Below are 19,385 nucleotides of genomic sequence, written 5' to 3'. Positions count from 1 at the left end.
ATATATATATATATATATATTATTAATTAATAAATATATGTATAATTATTTATATATATATATATATATGATTTTTTTTATACAAGCTTCGAATATCATTGTGTATAAATCTTCAGGTTCAATCATTTAATATTTTTTCATTCCGTGATCAAAGTAGAATGGCTTTTTTTTAATTTTTTTTATTTTATATATTGTAATTTACTTTTTTTACCTTCATGAAATTTCTGAAATAATCATATAATTATTATTTTTCCCAAACTGCATCAGTTCTTAATATAAAATCATTATGATATTCCTTCCAATTTTTGCCTATTTTTAATTTAAATTATTTATTTAAAATATAATTTTTTTATAGATTTTTATTTAAATGCTTAATGTTTTTATAAATTATTTTTGTCAAGATATTTTTCTTTTTATATTTTTTATTTGTTTAATTATATTTTATATACCCCTTGTTAAAAAATTATATCCAGCAGGCATTTTGCCATAATCTTTTGGAAGATTTTAAACTTCTTATTTAACTATATCAGCTGTCATTTTTGTTTTTAATTTTAATATATAAAAAATATATTTTTTCTTTATATGTATTTATTTTTATAAATATATTTTTATTTTTGTTTATAATAATGAAGATTTTAATTAATCTTTTATTTATATATGATTTGAAAAATATATATTAATAAAAATATATTCATTTATATATTTAATAAAATCAAAATAATTGTATAATTTATAAATTATATAAATAAAAACAATTTAAAAAATATATTATATATATAAATTATTTTTAAAAATGCAAATAAAAAAAATATATATTTTAAAAATAAAAAATATATTGTATTTAACATATAAATATAATTTATACTATGCATTTTAATAAAAACTTTTATAAAATCCTATTTTATTAAATAAATAATTAAATATTTTATTAATTTTATAATAAATATTATTTTAATTTAAGAAATAATTATATTTATATTAAGAATTTATAATAAAAGAAAATTAAATTTATTTGATTTAACTAAAGTAAATATAAATCAGTATGTAAATCATTTTCTCATTACATTCAGTAAATTATTAAATATTTAAGGTTAAAATTTTTATAAAATATGTATTATTAAACTAATTACAATTTATAATAAATTTTATTTAAAAATAATTATAAATCCCAAAAAAAAAATTATGTTCTAATAAAAAACTTTTTTCATTAAATATTAATAATTATATGATTTTATTAAATACAAAAATGTAAAGAAATACCAAAAAAAATTTTAGTTATGATTAAACGCTTTGGTGTTAAATGATGTTTATTTGCATTAATTATTTAAAGATTCGAATAAAAAGGAATAAAATTATAACATTAAAATTCATATAATCACATAAATATTTCCGCTATTAATATTGTTCAAAAAGACTTTCTTTGCTAAAATGATCACTATGTGTTATCTAGAAAATTAGTAGAAATAATATGGAAAAAAAATTAGCATGTTTAAATAAGAAAAAGAACTAATGAATTAATATATTAAAAATTTGATCTCTTTAAATGGATTTAAAAGATAATATTTAGTTATTGATAATCGTAAAATATTTAAAATGCATATGATATAATAAAAATATAAATAATATTTATTATATATTTTTTATTAATTAGAAAAAAATAAATATTTAAAAAAAATAATATAATTAAAATATCTTTTTATAATAATTATATTTATTTGAAAAATTATATATATATTTTTATTTAAATATTATAAAATTTAATTATTTTAATTTATAATATATTTGCATATAAACAATAATATAACATAAAATATTAAAAATAATTTTATATTGAAAATACTTATATTATAATAAAATATAAAAAAATTATATTTAGAACAAGATATTTAATATTTTATATTAAATTAATATATGTTTTTTATTAGTAAATAAATAAAAGTAAAATATCTTTAATTAATAATAATATATTTAAAATAAATTAATTTAATAAATAAAAAATATAAGAAAATAATTAAAGATTTATAATATTTATAATTATTAAATATAAAATTAATTTAATTAATAAATTTAAAATAATTATCTATATATAAATATATTAAATAAAAAAATTAAATAATAAAAATAATATATATTATTAAATAAATAAATATAATTTAAAATTATATATATATATATATATATAATGTATAATATATTTATTAATATATTTTTTTTATATTTATATTTTTTTTTTTTTATAATTTTAAAATATTTATTATTTAATTAATATAAAATAACTTATACTACTTTTTTTTATTCATTTATAAATATAATTTAAATTTATATTTAACAAATTATCAATATGAATAATACATATAATTCCGATAAAGATAATGTTATTAGATTTTTTAAAAAAGTTATTTAAGATTTATAAGCAAATGTAAATGAAATGAAAGGTGATTTTGATAAAAATCCTTCAGTATAAAATTTAAAAGATAGATTTTTAGTATAATAAAAAATAATATAAAATATAATTTTTATAATATATAAAATATTATTTTAGAAATGGAAATAAAAGTATGCGGATATTGTTAATAATGGTTTAAAAGAAATTATTTTTACAGATTAAACAGATTAGTAAAATTTTGAATTTAAAGAATTTTTAAATAAAGTTACTGAAGATTACTAAAATGAAAATGACTTTCTTGATTAACTAAAAAATTTAAACTAAGAAATAGAAAATTTAAAATATTTTATTAAATAATAATTAGTTAAAGATCCTTCTATATATTTTGTAAAAGATATTTGAAAATAAATAAAATTTACGAAAATTATATAATAATCTATTATATATATATAAGTATTATAATTAGCAAGATAATTTTTAAAATAAAAAAAAAATATTATTTAAATAACTTAAATAGTATATTAGATTGAATCATTAAAAGAATGCAATTTTAATATAAAAATTATATGTTTATAAGAATCTTATTAATATTAAATATAAATTAGAAATTCTATTTTTACAAATAAGCTAATGCTTATATAAATATAATTTTTAAATTTTAAATATAATATATTATTTTAATATAAAAAAAATAAAATAAAATAAAAAAAAAATGTATTAAAAAAAGTAATATTATAAATTTTATATAATTGAAATAAATGAAATTACATAATTATAAATATAAAAATTATATATATATATAAATATATATATATATATTTATATTAAATCATATTAAATGTTTTATCATATATGGTCCTTCTAATTCATATCCTAATTTTCTATAATAATGTCTAGTTCCTACACCTGCAATAACTGCTAATTTAGTAGATCCATGTTCTTTTTTAGCTATCCTTTCTGCTTCTTCCATAAGCATTGTACCAAATCCCTTTTTTGATAAAAATAATAAAATATGCAATTTTTTATATATAAATACTTAATGTTAGAATTTTATAGGATTTCTAGAATGAATAGGTACAACTGAACCATAAACGTGTAATTCCCTAACAATAGAAACACTAAAAAGAAATAAAAAATTAAATAAATAAATAAAATATATTACTTTCCTAATAATTCAGGTCTAAAAGTTGAAACACCACATTTTCTCAATCTTAGCATACCAATGAGAATATCTTAAATAGGATCTTCATAAGCAAGGAAAGTTTCCCAGCCATCATTAGCAAAATAATCTCTTCTAATAAATTCGACTTAATCAGGTTTTACTTTATGATGAATTTCTTTAATGCCAACTTCTCTTGTTCTAATATCTCTACAAGGAATATTCATATCTTTCATTTTTATTAAAGCAAGTTCTCTTAAATTACCATTATCAACTCCACTTGTTACCAAAGGCATAGGAATATCTCTTTATATTCTATATATTCTAGTCCATGGAGGAACTAAAGCTAATAATTTAGCTATAATTTCTACTAAAGCATCTATAATTTTTTCATATTATATATACATTTATGCATTTATTATTATTATTTTTGTTAAAAAAAATACTTGGATGATAATTTCTATATTTTCCATTTTTCCATAATTCATATAAACCTGTGCCTCTAATAACTAAAGTAGGATATATTTTTAAACCATCAGCTCTAAAATCAGGATTTTCAAAAAATTCTTTAAAAGATTCTATATCTCTTTCAACTCCTATTTATTTTTTTATTTTAAATATTTATTTTTATAAAATACCCATATTAGGTAAGTCAGGCATTAAATGAGAAACTACCTTGAAGCCAGCATCTTTTGAAAGCCTAAAACATTTTTTTACAGCTTCAATAGTATGTCCTCTATTAGTATCTCTTGCAACATCTTCATATATAGATTGTACTCCTACTTCAATACGAGTACATCCATATAAAAGCATGTCCGAAAGATGAGGTTAGTAGCAAAAATCAGGACGTGTTTCAATAGTAATTCCTATACATTTTGTTCTACTTTCATCTGAAAATTTTACTGCTTCTGCTACATTATGGGATCTATGTCCACTTAATGAATCATGTAAATTACGAATGAAATAATCTCTATAAGCTGCATCTAAAGACATAAAAGTACCTCCCATAATAATAAACTCTACTTTATCAACATCATGTCCTAATTTTCTTAACTATTCTATTCTTTCTTTTGATTAAATATAAGGATTATATCTTTTTAATTTATCAAAATAACTTAATTAGAAACAAAACAAAAAATACCTTGCTCTAATAGCTCTCATAGAAGTAGGTTCATATCCAGTATAACTTTAGGTTGAATATTCAAAATCAGAATCAGGACCCTTTTATTTTAAAATTAATTTATATAAATAAAGTAAAATTTAAGTATTAACTCCTGGACAATAAATGCATATGTTTCCTGTTGTTGCAATATGAGGACATCTATGAGGTTTTGACATAACTGCTACTATTGCAACTCCAGATGCTGTTCTTACTGGTTTTACTTTTAACATTGGAATTAATACATTTTTATATTTTTCAGGAATTGCTTATATTATGTCTACTATTTTCGGTGTACCATTTAATTTATTTTTTCTTGATAAATCGCCTTTTACCTTTTTTTTTTTTTTAATTTTTTTTTTTTTTTTTCGTACTTTTGTTAAATTGATTTTTTCGTTTTTTTCATATGCTTAGATTAATGCAGATACTATTTCAGAAATTGTTTTTAATGTTGATAAATGTTCATCATGTTTTTAATGTTTTTCTTGCTTTATAGGAACTGCTGATTATTTTTTGGAGTTAATTTAATTATTTTCTTTAATTTCTAACATTTTATTATTGTTTTTATTTAATATTTTTTATTTTGTTTTTATGTTTAATTTTATAATTTTAGATTTTAATTCATATTTTTTGTTTAATTATAAAAAAAAAAAAAAATTATCATAATATAATACTTATTTTACTTTAATTATTAATTTTATATTTAATTTTTTTTTTTTTTTTTTATTAAATATGTAGAAAATTTAATTTAGTTAATAAAACATGGAATTTAATAATAAAATTTCTAATAAATAAATAGTATATACATAAATTATATAAATTAACCAAATAATTAAACATTTTAAAATAAAAAAATAAAAAACAGATAAAAAAAAAAATTAAAACATATCTTATTAATTTATACTTTCTAATATTAAATATTATTTTTATTATTATTAATAAAAATCTATTTTTTTTAATAATAATATAATTTTTATAAAGATCTTTGTCGATTTCATTAATTAAATTCTTTATATTTTAAATATATATGTTAATAGTAAAAATATTATTATAATATTATTATTAACTATTATTATTAATTATCATTATTTTATTAATTACCTTATTTTTTTAATTTTAAGAAGAACTAATAAATAAGGATTTCTTCATTCAAATTTTATTTTTAATTAATTATGACCATGTATGTTTTATTATATATATTATTTTAATTTACATTTATATTAATAGGCATTTTTTGTTTTATTTTCGGCTGTTTCAAACTTATCACATGTAACTAAAGATATATTTATTTGTTATTTTATTTTTATTTAATTATATATATATTTAATACTTTTTATAATTTTTATTTAATTTATTTGAAATAATTAATGTTTATAATATTTTATTATTAATTATAAACAATATTATACTTTACATAAATTATAATAAAAAGAAATAAAAAATTAATAAAAAAGTTAATTTAGAAATTTCAAGAAAGAAAAATAATTAGAAAATTAAATATATCAATTATAATTAATAGAAATATCGAGAAAATACCAAACTAAAAATATAAATAAAAACATGAATGTTAGAAAAAAAAGAAAAAAAAAAAAAAAAAAGTAAATAAATATAAAAAAAATAAAAAAATATTGTTCAATAGAAATTTAATTTTAATCCAAATAAAATTATATAATCAAAAAAATACTATATAAAATAAACAAAGATCAATCTTTTTAGAGAATACCAACAACATCAGTATCTCTATAAACGAAAAACTCGCCTTCCTTTAATGCTATTTTAGATCCACCATATTCAGGTAAAACAACGAAATCTCCAACTTTTACTGCAACAGGTTAAAGTTATCCATTATTATTATAAGTTCCTTTTTTTTATTTAATTATATATTTTTTTTTATTTTATTTAAATATTACCTGGACCTACTTATACTACTTATCCATAAGCTGTTTTATCTGCAGGGTCTTAAAGAATAATTCCAGTTTTGGTCTTTGTTTCTGCTTCGAATCTTTTAACAAGAATTCTATTTAAAGAAGGGATTAATCTTTTAAATGTTGAAGTCATTTTTTTTTATTTTTTTTTATTTTTATTTTTTTTATTTTTTGAATATCTTTATATTTTATTAATTATTAAAATTTATATATAAATAATTTTCGCATATTTTTACTTAAATTATTGAATGTACAAAATATCATGTTATATAATATATATATATATATATATATTTTTCTTAATAAATAATTTTATAAATTATATAATTAAATATATTTTATAATTGTTTTTTTTTCTTTTTTACTAAATAAATATAAATTATATCATTTGTAAAATTATTAAATATAAAAATATAAAATTTTAAAATTTAAACAAAAATTTTATATATTTGCTTATTTAAAAAAAATATATATATATATATATTTATAGTATAAGATATAAGATAAACAAATAGCTTCTATATTAACCAAATCAAATATTTACAAAATATAAAAATAATAAAAAGAAATATCAAAAAATTTATACAATAATGCGAATACAAAATAGTTTTACACCAGAAACAACCGGAAAATATAATTCAAATAGTAATCAAAGTTTTTCAATAAAAAATAATAACTAATAAATTCTTCAATATTCAATGATTTAATAATAAAATTCTTAAATTCCTAATTATTCTAAATTAAAAAGTTCTTCTTTTATTCAAAGAGATACTATAAAAAACGTAAAAAGAATATATAAAATAATAATATAAATACATATATATTAAAAAAAAAAAAAAAAAAAAACAGAAAGAAAGTGTATATAAATTAAAAGATAGAGTTGATGAAGTATATTTTTTATATTTAAAAAAAAATATAGATAATTTATTTAAAAAAAAATAGGTTTAAAAACGTTTACAAAGTATTGAAAAGTATTAAAAATTTGAAAAAACATTTAGAGATATTAATAATATAATGACTTAAATAGATAAAGAAATAAAATAAAAACCAAAAACTTAGAATACATAAGATTCTCCTTAAAAAACATTATATTTATAAAATTAATAAAGCAACATATAAAGTCAAAAATTATATGAAAATAATTAAATAATGTTTGAAAATAATTACAAATAAATATTTACAAATCAAAAATATTTTGAAAATAATAATAATTCTTATTCATAAATATTAGCAAATCCAAACGAAATTTTTTAAATAAAAAGAAAAGATAAAAGTGCCATTTTTTCAAATAATAATGATAATTAAATTAGTTCAGATAAATTAATCATACTATTAAAAGATATTAAAAATAGAATCGAGTTATTTAAACCTTAAAGTAGGGCAACTTTGACAAAGCACTTATAATATATATCTAATAAAATATCATAAAATCCAGAAATATATTATAATTATTTTGATGAAGAAGATAAAATAGTCCTAAAATATTTAATTCAAGTTCTTTATGACGAATTGGAAAAATTACTAATAATATACAAATGTTGTTCTAACTAAGGTACTGTATGCAAAAGTAATAATATTTAAAAAATAAATGAATTAGAGGAAAAATTACTAGGATAAAATTTAATAATTAACAATTTGTCTCAAAAACTAAATAATTATAATTAAAGATTTTCTGATTTATAATGGATTCTTTATGAAAGTAAAATTGTATATGATGAATTCGTTAAAGAATAAAAATCTTTTTTATAAGAAAAAATAGCAAATAATGATGATATTTTAAATAGTAATAAATCTTAATTCTGTAAAATTTAAAATTTATAAAAAGAATATTAAAAACTATAAGAAAATTTTGAAAAAATAAATGTTTTTAATGAAAATTAAAATTATAATAATAATAATAATAATAATAATAATAATAATAATAATAATAATAATAATTTATTTGCTGATTTAAAAAATATGTAAAATTATTCTAATCAAATTAATAATAGAAAATGTGCAGAATCAATAATATTAATTAATAAGTAATTAAATTTTGACGAAGATGAATAAAATGAAGAATTTAAATATAAATAAAAATCTAGTTCGTATTTATTAACGAATAAAGACAATATTGAAAGAATAAAAGAAACACAATAATATTAATTATAATTTGATGAAAAAAATAATTAAATTATATAACTCTAATTATAAATTTAAAATTTAAAAAATACTTTAAGTTTATAAAATTAACAAAATTCTATTTAAATAACAGATTTGGAATAACAAAACTAAATTTTAAGAAATTAAATTTTACACGAAAACAATTCTTAATGCAAAAACTGTTCTCTTTTTAAAAATTAAAATGAATTATTATAGAAATAAATTTTTGAATTAAAAGAATCTAATCTATAACTTTTATAAAATAATGATAATATTTAAAAAAAATATGAACTAGCAACTAACTAAAATACACTATTTTAATAAAAATTATAAAAATTAGCTTAACAAAACGAATAAACTTAAGATAAATATACTGAAATATTCTAGAAATATAACGATATTTAAAATAAATATTCAGAATTATTTACTAAAAATACAGAAATTCAGCAAAAAAATTCACAAGAGTAAAAATCTTTAATTTAACAACAAATCAAATTCGAAGAATAAACCCAATGTTTAGAAAAAGAAAATAATTAAATAAGAAAAGAACTATGTGTATGTTTATAATTATTAGAAAACGAAAAGGCTAATATGGAATATTTAAAAAAATCATAATAAGATAATGAGTAAGAATTAGAAAGAAAAATTGCTGCTTTAGAAAACTAAATTTACTTAAAAAATAAAGAATTAGAATAGCTTTCTGGAAAAATATAATAGAATTAAAAAAACTAATAAGAAATTCAACAAAATGCGTCTAAAAATGCTTTTGAGAATCTCATTTAAGAACAAAATAACTTAATACCTTAAATTGAAAGCCTCATTTTTGAAGAAAACTAAAGCCTAGAGATATAAAAAGAAAGTAAATAAATTATATTTTAATTATTTGGAGCTTAATTTATTACTTTTTTGGAAATTATATAAGATAAATATATTGAACTTTAATATTAGATTAAAAATATTTACTAATAATATAAAAATCAAGTATACTTATTTATATTATAATAATTTATTCTTTAAATAAAAGCTTGAAAAAAGAACATAAAATTTTGATGATATGACAGTTATGGGTTAAATTATTTTGTAAGTCCATGAAGTTTTGGGAAGACATTCTCAAATTTAATTACCTACTCCATTAATGATGTTAAAATAAGAACTTGATATGAAAAAAGGAGCGATATAAGAAAAAATATAGGAAAGTTTAGATGAATAATAGTAAATTTGCGAATAATTAAATAATTTGAATAGTTTTAAATTTTAGGTTAGATGTAATATATTTATATATATAATATAAATATATATATATATATAAATATATATATATTCTCTATTTTATTTTTAAATAGAATAATTTACAAATTAATAAAACAAAAATGAAGAATTTGTTAATAATTGCTTATAAATTTAAATTTAAAATTTATATGAAAAATTAAATTAATGTCAATAAGAAAATCATTAATTACAAAATGAAGTCAAAAAATTATAATAAGAAAATATTTATATTGCTCAAAAAAAATTTTAAGAAATTTAATAAAATAATGAAAATATGTTTTAAAAGTCCTAAAAAAAGCCTTTTACTAAACTCAAATAATAAGGTATTTTTTACTTTTTTAATTTTATTTTATTTTAATTGTTTGTTTACAATAAAATAAGAATAGGATGAAAGTTTATTTTTAAATAGCGCATTTCTAAGTTTTAAAAATGGAACTTTAAACTAATAATAATCCACTACATTACTCTAAAATATAGATGATAATGAGGATTATTTATAAATGTTATTTATTTAAGCTAATGCAATAGAATAATTGTTTAATTATTGATAATATAAAATATTAAATTTAATATTATAATATTTTAAATTTATATATTTTTTTATGTTTTAATTAAATTAAAATAAGACTTTTTAATTTCATATGATAATTTTAATTTTATATAAATAATTGTATTATTTATTAAACAAATTTAATTTTTATATAAAAAATATATATATATAATAATATTACTAATTATATAAAAAATAAAATTTTATATAATATTAACTAAAATATTTTTATATTTAAAAAAAAAAAACTAATTTTATAACAACTTTTATTCAATTAAAAATAATAAAAAAAATATATATATATAATTTTTCATTATCAGTTAAATGCTTAAATTAAACTTTCTGCAACATCTTCATTTTCACATTTAACTTTCATTTTTAAAACACATCCGATTTTTAAATCAAATGCAATCATAAAAACTGCCAAAAACTAAAATATATTAAATTTTATTTAATATTTTATTTTTTTTAAAAAACAAAAAAAATTACTTTAACATTATTTAAATATAATCCTGTAATTTTCAAAGTATGATATTTTTCTTTATTATTTTACAAAATAACATCGGTTCCATCACAAACACTAACATCTAAAAAAAAAAAAACATAAATCCAAAAAAAAAAACAAAAAAAAACATTACTAAAATGCTTAACAATTTCTTTAATAGCAAAATCTGTATTTTTATAGGTAAGTTAAAAGTTTTATTAAGACTCATCCCCTTATAAATATTCCCACTCAGTTTCAAACTTACCTTTTTTGACATCCCACCTATTTAAATGATCTGCAACAGTAATATTCAAATCATCAATCTAACATTCATCCGAATACTAAGCCACAACCTAATTCCCATTCATTTCGCATATATTAAAATGCAAAAAATTTTAAGCTGTAACAGCCACTATTTTTTATTAAGGATGACGTGCGATTCCTACTAAAACATTACTTGTTTCATTTTCTTTAATTTCATTAGCGGGTACTATATGTGCGACTTTTAAAAACTCACTGTTTAATTGTAAATCAACTTTCACGTTCTTTAATGTTGTTTATTATACAGTATTTTTTATTATGTATTCAATAACTAGGTAATCATCAAAGAAATACTTATAATAAAATACTTAATATTCTGAATCTTTATCGGTTAGATTCTATTATTTTTTATAAATATATATTTATGATATATTTTTACTCCTCCATTTACAGCACTTCTAAGTTATCCATATTATGAAAAAACAGGACTTTCGGAAAATAATTTGGTATATTATTTAATATGAGAATCGTCATTTAAGTTAACCATATTTGTCTGTTTTTGGATTTATTTTGGTTTTTCAGCTTCAAAATCATTTTCTTAGTAATTTTAGCTTGCCTTTTTATCAGTTCCAGTTTCTTCGACTTAGAGATTATTTTCTTTAGCAAATTCAAGTATTTTTTCTCTTTATAAAGCATCAGCTTCCTAAGTGTTACTTAGAGTTTCCATATTCATTTAAATGTATTTTTCTATATAAGCAATTTCTTAAAAGTTAATATTGTGTAAATTCTTATACTAACTTCCTAAAAATGAATTGTCGGCTTATTCAAGTAAATTAATATTTTAATTAGCTCTTTCTCTTACTTCCTCATCAGGATCATCTAATGTTCTTTTTATTTTATTTTATTTTTAAAAATAAAATAATATTAAAAATAAAATTTTAAATACTATTTTAATAAAGAAATAACATTCTATTTAATTTAAGGTTATTAAAATCCACATTTAAAGATAGTTCCGACAGCAGCAGCTCTAACTTCCGGTTCTTCTAAATGAATTCTATTGTTGATAAATCTAATAATTTTCTAAGGAACTGATTACTTAGAAGCTTCTCTGTTTAATATACTTAATACTTATAATTATAGGTTATTAAATAAACAATCTTCAATGTATTCTGCTAACACAAGTAATCCTTAATCTCTTGATTCAGGAATTTCTTATATCATTTATTCAATAATATCAATTGCGTATTTTTTGAATTCTTAATTTCCATCATTTTTTAAACAATTAAAAAGAAAACTTAAAACAGCTTTTGCTCTTTTCGGAATGTTTTTTACTAAATTTCTGATTGATCTTAGTATATCTACCTTAAATTCATCAGACATGTCTTCCAAATTATCATATATTTAAGTCAAAAGTGAATCAATATTATCTTCACTGCAAACTTTTAGTAATAAAGATACTGCTAAAGAACTTAAGCTCCTATATAAAAATTATTAATGAATAAATGTATTTAATAAATAAAAAAATAATTAATTAATAAATGCATATAACAAAAAATAAATTAATAAATAGATAAAAAATAATTTAATTAATTAATAAACATAAATAAATAATAAATTAATTAATTATATTAATTCATAAAATAAATTATAATATATACATATTTAATATTACTTATTATTATCAGTTAATATAGCTTCTATATCACTTTTATTTTAGATAAGACTTTTTCTAATAGGATTCGATACTAGCTAATATATATTTGTTTATAAAAAATATTTATTTTTTTATTATAAATAAAAACTTTATTTAATATTCTAAGTGCAACAAATTTATTAATAGAATTAGATCCCATTAAAAATATTCCTAAAACAGAAATAACTCCTGTCAAATCTTTATTAGAAAGATTACTGAGTTCACATAAAGCCTTACAAGCTTCAAAGACTGTCATTTCATTAGATTTATGTATTTATCTATTTAAATAATCTATAAAGATTCTTTCATAACTTGCATCTAATTCACCTGTTAATAAAGATTCCTTTATAAATCTAATGATTTGCATAGTAGCTAAACTATTATGCGAATCTTTTGTGCAATCAACTAATACCTATTTTTTTATTTAAAATAGTTTTTATTTTATATTTACTTTAATGAATGAATTTCTATCAAATTTTTTAATTTCATGTAATAGAACAATTGAATGGAAATGATTATTTGAATTTTTAGAATTTAAAACAGAAAGAACTTCACTAGTAAATTTTTTCACTATTTCGCTATTTGTAGGATACAATTAAATACTAGATAATAAGGCTGCACTTACAATTGCATAGTTTTTGTCTAAAATTGCCTTTTTATTTGTTTTGTTTATATATATATTTTAAATAGTATTTTTTGTTACCATTTTTATGTATCTTTCCACTTGTATTAAATTTGATGGATCTAATACTAATGGTATTGTCCTTAAAGCATTCATTCTATATAAATCGTTTGAAGATGTAATATCTTTCATTAATGATTATGTTACAATATACATTGTATTTTCATCTCTAAATTCCTTTTTTATTATTATTTATTTTCTATTTATTTTTTATTGTATACTTTTATCATTAAATATATCATTCTTCTTAGATCTTTATCATTTGATTAAAATAATTTTGTTATAGCAAAAAATAATGAAGAACTTTCTTACTCAGTAAAAGTTTATCCCTATAGTTTTTTGTTTTAATATTTTTTTTTTTTTGGGAATATTAATAAAAAATAATTTATTTATTTTTTAAATAAAAAATATTTATATATAATGAATATTATAATTTACTTAATTAATCAAGTAAATTAATTTTGATGATATTTGTCTGCATTAACGAGGATTTAACTATGAATTGTTAAAACATCTACTATCTTAAAGTACTTATGATTTATTTATTTTTGAAAAAGAATCTGATTCTATAAAAAACAACAAATTATTAAAAAAATATAATAATTAATGTTTATTTTTAAAAAAAAATTAAATAGTATTTTTACCAATTTAAACTTTTTTGAAATCTGCTTAAAGATTTTAAAATTTATCTTTTACTTATTATAATATTTACATTGTAACTATTTTTTCTTTTTTCTTTTTCTTTTATTAAGTTTTTATTTATATTATTGAATTTATATATATGTATTTTTAATATCTTATTTTAAATAAATGAAGCTTTCAGTATAAAATAAATTAAAAAATAAATATAATATTTTTTTTTTATTTTTTTTTTTTGAAAAATATTATATACGTGTATTTCATCAAAATAACAAAAAAATTAATTTTTATAATTTAATTATTAAAATATTATATATTATTTTTAATAATAATAATAATTTATATTAAAATAATTACTAAATATATAAAAACATAATTTATATATATTTAATATTTATAATATATATGTTAAAATAATTTATTAAATTTTTTATAACAATTTTTATTTATAAATATAATCATTTATTCATAAAATTTTGATTTTATATTATGATATTTATTATTATGATATTTTTTTTAATAGCAAATTTAAGGTTTTCTTATTATTATTTAAATATATAAAATATTATGGTATTTTAGTAAATTTTAAATATATGAAATACTTTAGTATTAATCTATATATTGTATTTTAATCATTATTTCAATAAAAATAAATATTAAACAGATATTATGTAAAAACAAATTAAAAAATTAGCAATAATATTTTAATTGTTACTTTATTTATAAAAATTATTTAACTAGATACATATTTTATAAAAAAAAAATTGTTTCTTAATAAAACAAAAATATTTCCTTTATTTAAAATAAGGAAATAAAGAAAAATATCAAAAAAAAAAAAAAAAAGAAGAAATCCAATATAAAATAAAATAGAAGAAAAAGAAAAAAAATGAGCAATATGAGTAAATAATAAATATATATATAATTATATATCCATTATAAAATAAAATAAAAATAAAAGAAACAAAATAAAACATAATAATCATTAATTTTTTTTTTAATAAAAAATTAAAATAGATTCAAATAATGATTAAGATTAATAATTTGAACCAAAATTATAAAAAAAGCGTTTTAATTATACTGGATCGGAAGAATTAATAAATGAAGCCAAAATTTCAGGTTTAAAAGACTCTGACTAATTAACAAAAGGTCAAATGCGAGTATAAGATTAATAAAACTCATATTAGCAACAAATGCACAATATTAAATTAGGTATGAAATCATATGATCCATTTGACGAAAAAGACGCCCAAAACGACGAAAATTCAATCAAATTTTCCGAATAAATGAGAGAACAACGTTTAGAAAATGAACGTATTAACCTTCTTTAACAATAAAGTAAAAACTAATAATAAAAGTAACAAACAACAACTAATAATAATACAATAAAACAATAATAACAGCAAGTAACAACTGTCATTAAATCGTCTTCCTAATCAACCAAACCGGGGAACTCTGATTTTTCTGAAAACGAACATTTCACAGGAAATATGTCGGCATCACGGGGCTTGAATAAATGGGATACGCCAAAAAGAGGAGGTATTCGTTTTTTTATCAATAAAAAATTATATAAACAATTTTTTTTTAAAAAAAAATAGGCCCTGGTTTTGCCGAAATGTAAACGCCTGGCAAAAGAAGTAGATGGGATATGACCCCTTAATAACAGGTAGGTTAAACGCCTAAAGGAGTAGGTGGGATGTTCGGAGAAACACCTACCCCTGGTCATTTAATATAAGGTACACCAAATAGATTTGGAGAAACCCCAACTCCTAAAAGAAGTACAACCAGATCTAGATGGGATGATTAGACACCCAGAATAGGATAAACACCAATCGGATATATGGGAATTACACCCACCCCTGGAGGCATGATAACTCCTTAGAATTTTTAAAATTTAACCCCTGAAGCTATATAATAATTACGTTATGAGTAAGAAATGGATAAAAGAAACAGACCGTTAACTGATGAAGATTTAGATCAAATGCTTCCTGGAATAAATGATGGGTATGAAGTTGTAAAACCTCCAGAAAGCTATAAACCAGCGAGAAATACAATAAAACATTATATGTAAATGTAAACTCCTTCCATGAATACTCCTGCAGCTTATTAAATACCTGATGAATATTCAAAGCCTTTTGATGTACCTTAAACACCCGCTATAAATGGGTTGCCAGCAATTAAGCCTGAAGATATGCCTTTTTTTGGAGAATTAATGAATAATGTAGATGAATCAGAACTTCGTCCCGAGGAAATAAAAAAACGAAAAATAAAAGAACTCCTTCTTAAAATAAAACGAGGAACTCCCCAAATGAGAAAACAAGCACTTCGCTAAATCACCCAAAATGCTCGAGAATTTGGCGCTGAACTTCTTTTTAATGAAATTTTATTTTTATTAATGTCCCCAACCCTAGAAGTGTAAGAAAGACATCTTCTAGTAAAAGTCATAGACAGGATTCTTTACAAACTAGACGACCTAGTAAGACCTCATGTACATAATATTCTCGTCGTCATCGAACCCCTACTGATTGACGAAGATTATTACGCCAGGGTAGAAGGAAGAGAAATAATTTCTAATCTAGCGAAAGCTGCCGGACTGCCAACCATGATTAAAACATTAAAACCAGATATTGATCATAATGATGAGTTTGTAAGAAATACCACAGCTAGAGCTTTTGCGGTTGTGGCAAGTAGTTTAGGAATAGCTTCTATGCTTCCTTTTTTAAAACCGGTTTGTAGAAGTAAAAAAAGCTGGTTTACGAGACATACTGGGATAAAAATAGTCTAATAAATAGCTATATTAATGGGATGTGCAGTACTCCCTTATTTACGTCAATTAGTCGAAATTATAGAACATGGATTAAAAGACGAATAAAATAAAGTCAGAACTATTACTTCGCTTGCTTTAGCGGCTTTAGCCGAGGCTTCCGCTCCTTATGGAATTGATGCTTTTGCTTCTGTACTAATTCCTTTATGGGAAGGAATAACTTAATATAAAGGGAAATCACTTGCTGCTTTTTTAAAGGCTATTGGGTTTATTATCCCTTTGATGGATGCTGATAGGGCTTTGGAATATACAAAGGAAGTAATGGAAATATTAATAAGGGAATTCGAAAATCCAGAAGACGAGATGAGAAAAATAGTTTTAAAAGTCGTAAAATAATGCATTAGTTGTCAAGGAGTAGATGCATAATATATTCGAGAGCATGTAATAAATGACTTTTTTAAGAGTTTTTGGGTTTAAAGGATGGCTAATGATAAAAATAGCCGATAATTAATCGATACTACGATTGAAATTGCCACAAAAGTAGGAGGAGCTGAAATTCTGGAAAGAATAGTACCTGATTTAAAGAGTGTAAGTGAGCCTTATAGAAAAATGGTGATGGAAACTATTGAAAAAATAGTTGCAGCTTTGGGAGTTTCTGATGTTGATAGTAGACTAGAAGAATAACTTATGGATGGTTGCATTTCCGCTTTCCATGAACAAAGTAGTGAGGATACAACTACTATGTTGAATGGATTTGGTACTGTCGTTAATGCCTTAGGATAAAGGGCTAAGCCTTATTTCGCCTAAATTTGTGGTATTATTTAATGGAGATTGGGTAATAAATCAGCTAGAGTAAGACAATAAGCGGCCGATTTGATAAGTAGAGTAGCACTATGTATGAAAAACTGTAATGAAGAAAATAGATTAGGTAAACTAGGTTTACTTCTTTATGAATCTTTAGGTGAAGAATATCCTGAAGTACTTGGTTCTATACTAGGAGGTCTAAAAGCAATTGTTAATGTAATTGGAATGACCCGAATGACACCCCCTATTAAAGATTTATTACCCAGATTGACCCCTATATTGAAAAATAGACATGAGAAAGTCCAAGAAAACTCAATTGATTTAATTGGTAGAATTTCCGATAGAGGTGCCGAATAAGTTTCACCAAAAGAATGGATGAGAATCTGTTTCGATCTATTAGATTTATTAAAAGCTCACAAAAAGGGAATTAGAAGGGCTACAGTTAATACTTTTGGTTATATTGCAAAGGCTATAGGACCATAGGATGTTTTAGTTACTCTTTTAAATAATTTAAAAGTATAAGAAAGATAATTGAGAGTTTGTACGACTGTCGCAATTGCCATTGTAGCTGAAACTTGTGGACCATTTACAATTTTACCGGCTTTAATGAATGAATATAGGGTATAAGAGTTGAATGTATAGAATGGTGTGCTTAAATCATTATCATTTATGTTTGAATATATAGGAGAAATGGCTAAAAATTATATCTATTCAGTTATTACTTTGCTTGAGGATGCTTTAACTGATAGAGATCCTGTACATAGATAAACTGCTGCTTCGGCAGTTAAACATTTGGCTATGGGAGTTGCAAATTTAGGATGTGAAGATTGTCTTATACACCTTCTTAATTTCATATGGCCAAATATTTTTGAAAATTCGCCTCATGTCATTACGGCTGTTACTGAAGCTATTGATGCTTTAAGAATAGCTCTAGGACCAGGAATTATTTTGCTTTATTTATTATAAGGATTATATCATCCAGCTAAGAGAGTAAATTTTTTTTTTATAATAATTTTTTATTTTATTTTTTAGGTAAGAAATGTTTACTGGAAATTATATAATATGATATATGTTGGAAGTTAGGATGCTTTATGTGCCTTTTTCCCTGTTTTATAAGATGATGATGGGTTTGATAGAAAATAATTTACTTTTAATAGAAATGAATTGCATCTTATGTTATGATATTTTTTTATTTTTTTAGTTTTTTTTTTATTTTTCATAATAAAATATATAATTATATAATTAAAAAAAAATTATTTAATTTTGATAAATAAAATCTCTTTATATATTATTTATACTGATGTTTTTTTATTTTTATTTCAAACATATTAAAAAACATCAGTTTTAAGTAATATATATATATATAAAAAATATATTAATTTTTTATGTTCAAAATATTTTATTTATTTTTGAAAATATTTAATTTATAAATATGATATATTTCGCATAAAAAAATATTATATATTTTCAA

At 19.0% G+C, this 19,385-nt stretch overlaps 5 protein-coding genes across 5 annotated transcripts, besides 36 other annotated features; 1 reads left to right on the top strand and 4 right to left on the bottom strand. All coding sequences in view use genetic code 6, as the record gives it.

The window, feature by feature from the left end:
• Nucleotides 1–69: a microsatellite.
• Nucleotides 70–211: 142 nt separating this feature from the next.
• On the bottom strand, nt 212–537 carry IMG5_165800 (hypothetical protein; the record flags this gene model as incomplete). Its single annotated transcript, XM_004030172.1, has 2 exons — nt 212–309; nt 450–537. Coding segments are annotated over 2 exons (186 nt in total), but the record flags the coding sequence as incomplete, so codon positions are not given.
• A 360-nt stretch (nt 538–897) lies between these two features.
• Nucleotides 898–958: a microsatellite.
• Nucleotides 942–985: a microsatellite.
• A 659-nt stretch (nt 986–1,644) lies between these two features.
• Nucleotides 1,645–1,689: a microsatellite.
• Nucleotides 1,652–1,689: a microsatellite.
• Nucleotides 1,690–2,017: 328 nt separating this feature from the next.
• Nucleotides 2,018–2,078: a microsatellite.
• Nucleotides 2,079–2,094: 16 nt separating this feature from the next.
• Nucleotides 2,095–2,123: a microsatellite.
• A 67-nt stretch (nt 2,124–2,190) lies between these two features.
• Nucleotides 2,191–2,253: a microsatellite.
• Nucleotides 2,197–2,233: a microsatellite.
• Nucleotides 2,203–2,244: a microsatellite.
• Nucleotides 2,206–2,244: a microsatellite.
• An 812-nt stretch (nt 2,254–3,065) lies between the features above and the next one.
• Nucleotides 3,066–3,109: a microsatellite.
• Nucleotides 3,066–3,112: a microsatellite.
• Nucleotides 3,113–3,159: 47 nt separating this feature from the next.
• Nucleotides 3,160–3,204: a microsatellite.
• Nucleotides 3,175–3,211: a microsatellite.
• A 4-nt stretch (nt 3,212–3,215) lies between these two features.
• IMG5_165790 (hypothetical protein) lies at nt 3,216–4,937 on the bottom strand (the record flags this gene model as incomplete). Its single annotated transcript, XM_004030171.1, has 7 exons — nt 3,216–3,374; nt 3,423–3,504; nt 3,549–3,924; nt 3,992–4,141; nt 4,184–4,638; nt 4,687–4,766; nt 4,818–4,937. 7 exons carry the CDS (start codon nt 4,935–4,937, stop codon nt 3,216–3,218), a joined length of 1,422 nt encoding a protein of 473 aa, XP_004030219.1.
• Nucleotides 4,938–5,033: 96 nt separating this feature from the next.
• Nucleotides 5,034–5,071: a microsatellite.
• A 674-nt stretch (nt 5,072–5,745) lies between these two features.
• Nucleotides 5,746–5,794: a microsatellite.
• Nucleotides 5,772–5,820: a microsatellite.
• Nucleotides 5,821–6,275: 455 nt separating this feature from the next.
• Nucleotides 6,276–6,333: a microsatellite.
• Nucleotides 6,278–6,330: a microsatellite.
• A 74-nt stretch (nt 6,334–6,407) lies between the features above and the next one.
• On the bottom strand, nt 6,408–6,762 carry IMG5_165780 (hypothetical protein; the record flags this gene model as incomplete). Its single annotated transcript, XM_004030170.1, has 2 exons — nt 6,408–6,565; nt 6,615–6,762. 2 exons carry the CDS (start codon nt 6,760–6,762, stop codon nt 6,408–6,410), a joined length of 306 nt encoding a protein of 101 aa, XP_004030218.1.
• Nucleotides 6,761–6,802: a microsatellite.
• Nucleotides 6,762–6,801: a microsatellite.
• Nucleotides 6,763–6,802: a microsatellite.
• Nucleotides 6,803–7,518: 716 nt separating this feature from the next.
• Nucleotides 7,519–7,570: a microsatellite.
• Nucleotides 7,571–8,514: 944 nt separating this feature from the next.
• Nucleotides 8,515–8,567: a microsatellite.
• Nucleotides 8,568–10,039: 1,472 nt separating this feature from the next.
• Nucleotides 10,040–10,092: a microsatellite.
• Nucleotides 10,093–10,591: 499 nt separating this feature from the next.
• Nucleotides 10,592–10,637: a microsatellite.
• Nucleotides 10,638–10,669: 32 nt separating this feature from the next.
• Nucleotides 10,670–10,746: a microsatellite.
• Nucleotides 10,738–10,811: a microsatellite.
• Nucleotides 10,812–10,906: 95 nt separating this feature from the next.
• Nucleotides 10,907–14,424, bottom strand: IMG5_165770 (hypothetical protein; the record flags this gene model as incomplete). The annotated part of the gene is made up of 12 exons (XM_004030169.1): nt 10,907–11,020; nt 11,080–11,177; nt 11,229–11,733; nt 11,775–12,222; nt 12,282–12,812; nt 13,008–13,084; nt 13,138–13,440; nt 13,480–13,680; nt 13,732–13,887; nt 13,932–14,039; nt 14,149–14,276; nt 14,355–14,424. 12 exons carry the CDS (start codon nt 14,422–14,424, stop codon nt 10,907–10,909), a joined length of 2,739 nt encoding a protein of 912 aa, XP_004030217.1.
• Nucleotides 11,166–11,212: a microsatellite.
• Nucleotides 12,889–12,975: a microsatellite.
• Nucleotides 12,893–12,961: a microsatellite.
• Nucleotides 14,425–14,636: 212 nt separating the features above from the next.
• Nucleotides 14,637–14,701: a microsatellite.
• Nucleotides 14,649–14,768: a microsatellite.
• A 58-nt stretch (nt 14,769–14,826) lies between these two features.
• Nucleotides 14,827–14,862: a microsatellite.
• Nucleotides 14,863–15,235: 373 nt separating this feature from the next.
• IMG5_165760 (splicing factor subunit 155kda, putative) lies at nt 15,236–19,096 on the top strand (the record flags this gene model as incomplete). The annotated part of the gene is made up of 4 exons (XM_004030168.1): nt 15,236–15,248; nt 15,364–15,885; nt 15,945–18,904; nt 18,947–19,096. The coding sequence occupies 4 exons, from the start codon at nt 15,236–15,238 to the stop codon at nt 19,094–19,096; spliced, it is 3,645 nt and encodes a 1,214-aa protein (XP_004030216.1).
• Nucleotides 19,097–19,281: 185 nt separating this feature from the next.
• Nucleotides 19,282–19,342: a microsatellite.
• Nucleotides 19,343–19,385: the final 43 nt, after the last annotated feature.

This window comes from Ichthyophthirius multifiliis, assembly GCF_000220395.1.
Source record: "Ichthyophthirius multifiliis unplaced genomic scaffold scaff_1120509251236, whole genome shotgun sequence".
NCBI lineage: Eukaryota > Ciliophora > Oligohymenophorea > Hymenostomatida > Ichthyophthirius > Ichthyophthirius multifiliis.
The sequence above is the reverse complement of the archived record's forward strand: the minus strand, read 5'-3'. Positions and strand labels throughout refer to the sequence as shown.